Source organism: Alexandromys fortis, unplaced genomic scaffold (genome assembly GCF_014885135.2).
Source record: "Alexandromys fortis isolate MF-2015 unplaced genomic scaffold, M_Fortis_MF-2015_v1.1 scaffold_0, whole genome shotgun sequence".
NCBI lineage: Eukaryota > Metazoa > Chordata > Mammalia > Rodentia > Cricetidae > Alexandromys > Alexandromys fortis.
The window spans coordinates 1,996,744-2,002,472 of record NW_026067949.1 but is presented as its reverse complement, the minus strand read 5'-3'; the positions used below and the strand labels follow the sequence as shown (position 1 = coordinate 2,002,472).

The 5,729-nt window shown below is 39.7% G+C and overlaps 1 protein-coding gene across 1 annotated transcript; it reads right to left on the bottom strand.

The window, feature by feature from the left end:
- Positions 1 to 1,080: 1,080 nt before the first annotated feature.
- On the bottom strand, positions 1,081 to 1,803 carry LOC126506421 (proteasome subunit beta type-3-like). The gene has a single exon (XM_050149981.1). The coding sequence runs from the start codon at positions 1,764 to 1,766 to the stop codon at positions 1,149 to 1,151; it is 618 nt and encodes a 205-aa protein (XP_050005938.1). The 5' UTR covers positions 1,767 to 1,803; the 3' UTR covers positions 1,081 to 1,148.
- Positions 1,804 to 5,729: the final 3,926 nt, after the last annotated feature.

The following is a 5,729-nucleotide window of genomic DNA, read 5'->3' as shown; positions in this document are numbered from 1 at the left end:
AGAGTATTGGGTGCCTAATTCAGTGGCAAATAGCAAGGTCATGGGCATGAATAAAACATGCCCCTTACTCTGTGAGTAGGCTCACAGTTCATCAGGGAAGACAAACAGGTCAGTGACTAATGGCGCCAGAGGGTGGAGGCACTATGACAAAGACACAGCATATGTGTGATGGGAGGCCTAAGGGACAGAATAATTAATTCTTCCATTAGTGGGATGTAGTTTTAGTATTCTTTTGAGAAATGAGCAGGTGTTTGTCATTGAAAGGGGCTGAAGGACACAGAGCATCAGTGTAGACAAAGTCATGTGGAACCACACAAGAGTGATATGTGCTTTTCATAAGACATAAAATGCCCTGTCATCTGCAAGGCGGCCTGTACTTTAAAGTGACTTATTTTCAAAGCACATTGAAATTGTCTAAGATCAGAGCTTTTCAGTGTGTCCTCTGAGGCAAGGTGGAGTTGCTGGTTTAATTGGTTGTGGCTTCTCTTGCGCTGTTTTGTTAAACTGTATTCTTGTAAAAGTTGACATGCCTCTAATTCTAAAAAGTCAAATGATACTAAAAATCCTAATGTATTCCACTCCCAATTCTCATTCTCCAAAAAGAACTATTATTTAGTGTTTCTATTCTTTCTGGAGTTTCTGAATAGGATATGTGTAACCTGCTTCTCCATTTTATATATCACCATTCTCCTCCTTGTGATCACCCCTCTTTCTTCACATTAGTGACCTCTTCCTCGCCATCCTTGTTTTCATAATTGTGTTTCTCATCTTCTTCTTCTCATGCCTCTCTTCCTCCTCTTTCTCATCCTTCTCATTGTTACATATATATATATATATATATATATATATATATATCAGTATATAGATAGATATAGATAGAAATGGATATATATAGATAGAGATAGATGTATATTTTATGTTTTTATACACAAGTGTTGTAAGTATATATAATGTGCTTTACATAAGTTTACCTATATAATAGCAATGAAAAAATAATTCGCACATAATGTTGACCACTCTGACACATTTTTTAAATATGTACGATACTATTTATACCACTTACATTGTGCTCTTTTTTTTTTTTTGAAAGAGAAGCAATTTTATTAAAAAGAAAAATAACAAAAGGAAACCAGGACCAGAGCGCAGGGTTAGTCCATCCGGGCCTTCAGTGTCCTGGTGGTGATCTTGTCCTTTTCGATGATGTGGACAATGACGCCCATGCCCGAGACAGCATCCCGGTCCACGGCGTTCAGCATGGCTTGGGAAATGGTCTCAAACAGGTGTTCTGGATCCATGTTGGGCTCCCAGAGAGACTCGCACATCCCATACATCTGTTCGGAGCAGGTACCACTGACCACAAAGTTGTCAGTTACCATGGGGCAGCCAATGAGGTCTAGAGAGCAAATGAAGGGCTTAAAGGTCTTCGGATCCAACCCGGCAATGACAGGCTCTGTGTAGTAGGGACCAAACCGTTTCTCATACAAGAGGTTGGCCACCATGCTCATGAGGGTGTAGGGCTTGATCTGCCGACCTTCCTTCAGCTCATACAGGTTCAGCCGGAACTTGAGGCGCTGGGCAACTGTCTGGACGTCGGTGGCCAGCCCGGCCAAGCCTATGTACAGCCTGTCACCCATGGGAAAGATCTTCTGGAAGTCTGTGGTCACCATCTGGGCCTGGATCCCGAAACGCCTGTCCGCGGCGATGGCCACACAGTCCTTTCGCTTCATGGCCATGACGGCCCCTCCGTTATAGGACATAATAGACATGACTGCGCTTTAGTAAGACTCCGATCGCCACTGCGATTCCTGTTACATTGTGCTCTTTTTTGAGTTTTCTTCGCATAGATCTTTGTTTTAACTACTTTCCTATTGCTGTGATGAGGCAGCATGGTCAAGACAACTAATAGCAGCAAGTTTACTGGGGCTCACAGGGTCAAAGCATTAGAGCATGGTGAGAAGCCCAGTAGTAGGTGGGCAGACATGGTGTTGTGGCAGTGGCTGACACCTGACTTCTAATTGACAAGCGGGAAGCAAAGAGAGCTAACTGGAAATGCCTAGGTTTTTGAAACACTAAAGTCCACCCCAGTGACACACCGCCCTCAACAAAGCCACTGCTCCTAATCCTCCCCAGTTTCACCCACTAGAAACCAAATATTCAAACACAGAAGCTTAAGCCACCACAACCTTCAATTATCCCATTCATAAATATAATAAAACTGTGAAACTCTCTTTCATAAGAGCAAAGACACAGGAGAATTTCCACTTTTTCTGTCTCTTCTAGGGAGAGTGTAGATATGTCTTTCTTTTTTTCTGGGTTATTCTCCACAGGCTTGCCACACAATTCAAACAGGTATTTCTCTTTGTATTTTATGTTATGGGATGCTGGTTTCTTGATTATATAACTTTCTCTTTCTGCTTGCTTTCATGTCTGGAAGATTTCCTCTCGAAATTTCATTCCTACAGTGTATAGGATTTTTTTTTTCAAATAAAATCAAGGATCTAAGAATTTCTCTATTTTGCCTTCATTGTTGATTGATGGCTTGACACAAACTACAACTCTAGTTTGGAAACCTCTTCCCCTCAGAATGTTAAAATATTTCCCCATTTTGTTTCCTCTTGTAATGAGAGGTAACCATGGAAACACAACTGCATTTCCTTCAAGGAAAGAAAAATCCTTGAATTTAGTTGTGACAAGGCATAATACAAAATGTTGCTGATAACTTCTCTCTCTGCTGATGCATTACAGTGGGGACCTGGGCAGCTTTCTCTGTGGCTCCCAAGAGTGTTGGTTATCATGCAGATGGCTTACTGATGGGTTTAGTCTTTCCCTAATACTGCCTGAGTTTAATAAAGATGTTCTTCCAAGTTCATGTGTCTTCCTGGAAGAGCTACAAAAACTTAAAACTCAGAGTTTCATTAAGGATGGGTCTAAAGGATTCTTCTTACATCTAGGCATCTCAAAAGCCCAGCTCAGTTTTCTATTACAGCTGGAAACCTATTTCCATATTGCTACACATCATTTTCCCTCATACACTTTGGCCACAGGGATACTTTCCCACTGTCAGATGCTGACTTCCATCACAATATATTTCTCATGAAGCAGCACAAGCTTAGAGAGATCTTGATTCCAAATCCCATTGTCTATTGCTTATGCCATTAAACAATTTTTTCAGATTGAAACAAAGATTATCTTTGTAACCGCTACTATCTGTAGAACCACAGAGGGTAGGTATAAAGTAAGAGACTTAGATTGTAGGGAAGGTACAACCATAGGATTGACAAATAGAACAGATAGACGTCAGCTGATGGGAGGCAAATAGAACAGAATGATTAAGTGGTGAAGGGAGGGAAGAGGGGAAGATGGAAGGAATATATAAAGTGACAGGTAAAATTAAGGGCCATTTGAGGAGTAGTACAGAAACCTAATACAGTAGAAACTTCCTAAAATATATAAGTGTATACAGTGATCTAAATTAAATCACCCATTAATTGGGAGAGACAAAGTTTCAACTGGCCAGTTCTTATCACCAAATGAAGCTTCCAAAACCAAGGCTGGGTTACATGTTGATTGTTGAACAACTGATTGTTGGCCAAAGAGGTCCCATGGGAACCTCCAAACAACACAGACTGCTGCTAAGACTGTAGACTGTGCTCCATAAACTAACAGCAAGGTGCCATTATTGAAGACAGTACCTATGCTTATTGGTAATGACCACTTCATGCAAATTATTAAATGCGGAGAAGTTGCGCTGGCTTTTACAGAGAACCTTCACACTAACTTGCTATTGTCTTAGGTACAGGGGTGTATTCTTCATACTACAAAAGGAGAAATATAAACACCAACGCAATCACAAATTCTTTGATCTACAATAGGGCCTTGACTTTAAGACACACTAGTGGAATGGACGAACAAATTTCATGGGTGTAACCAATCAGTAACTGATTTGACGTAAGGCCCACTCCAGAAGAGGGAAACCATAGACAACATTGCTTAGGTGGTCAAGAAGCTGATACAGGGTATTCCAGGGACCAAGGGCCAAACCAAGTACAGCTATTCTAAAATACAAAAACAACAATAAAATGACCCTAATGGAAATCAGTAATACTCATATACTCATAAATCAGTGGCATTCTCAATCATCACCCCAGGAACTTTTTCCTGCTGGTGAGAGAAAATAAAGAAACCAACAGCTGAACATCATACGGAGAATGAAGAAAATGAAAGACCTTGGTGCACTCAACCATAATCGGATGTCTCCATCAAATCTTTACCCTCAGGGATCAAAAAATATGCAAAAGAGGAGGCTGAAAAAGTGTGAGAGCCAGAGGGGGTGGAAGATGCCAGGGAAGCAACCCTCTAAACAAGCCCTCTAAACCAACCTAATCAGAACTCGTATTTACTCACAAACACTAAGCTAACATGTGTAGGGTTTACATGAGTCTGCACTACATGGGTCCCATAGCAGAAAGAAATAAACACATGCCTCCATCCCTAACCCAAAAGCAATCTCTAATTGATAATCACTTAACAAATGAATACTTAGTTACCTCCAAGGGATTCTTTCCAAGCAAACAAACTGTTAAGTGTAGGCTACATTCCCAGAAGCCATTGTCCAACAGAACTCATAGAATCGTTGGAGGTTCCTTGTCTTATATCATATCCAGTCTTTTATGTTTTGTAAAAAAAACCTTATTATTTTTCATTTTATATATATATATATATATATATATATATATATATATATATGTTCTATCTTTTTACTCTACAAATCCTTTATGTGAAGTTTCTTGTATAAGTGAATGTGTGGTTCACTGTGCCTGTATCTGAGGCATATGCTATGTTCTATTCCAGTGTGATAGTTTTTGTTTTATCTTATTATCTTATATATTATTTTATTATTATCCCTTAGAAGCCTGTTTGCTTTCCAATGGGGGGCAGAAAGAGGTTGGTTCCAGATGGGACAGAAAGTGGGGAAGAACTCTGTGGAGTAGAGGGAGAGAAAACTATGGCCAATATTATCACGTGAAAAAATAAGCTATTTTCAATAAATGGAAAAAATTGTTACACAACATAAAATTAACAGACTCAGATTTGAAACAGAGCTTGATATGGCATCAGAATTTGTGCTTTTCCAGCACTATGTGGGTTCTTGTTGCTTTCCCTCCTGCTCATATTGTTATTTTTAATACTCAAGCTTATTATTTGGTATATAAAATGAAGGCTAAGAAAGCAGAAAATGATATTTGTGCAGCTGTTCCTAATCATGTGCTCCCTCTTTGTTTCATCCATGTTCTTGATAAAGTCCACCTCAGAAGGCCTTTGTTCTACTACAGCCAGGTTAAAATGAAACAGAAAGATCAACTAAGGAGAACATCAAAAAGACACAGATTGCTGTGTTGATGATGACAGTCAACCAAAGTCATTATGGAAAAACTGGTTTAAACTCTTATTAGATCCAGTAAAAATAACCCATACTTCTTTCATTACTCATTTATTTGGGGATGTTTTTCTTCTTCTGGAGTGATCGACTTACCAGGAGCAACACTCTTAAAGAAAACTGACTCTCCCTCTCCCAATAGTCTGTTGTTTAGAGGCTTGACATTATGGCTGCCTCCCCTCCCCTCTCCATGCTGGGTTTATATCTTTCTTGTTTACAATTGTTCAAAGTTCAGAGAATAAGAGCCTGGAGAATGCTCAACCCTAAAGGGAACACCTACATCTGTCATCCT

What these genes read in the sequence shown, in the direction of transcription:
- LOC126506421 (XM_050149981.1), bottom strand. Translation starts at nt 1,766, where the DNA reads ATGTCTATTATGTCCTATAACGGAGGGGCCGTCATGGCCATGAAGCGA.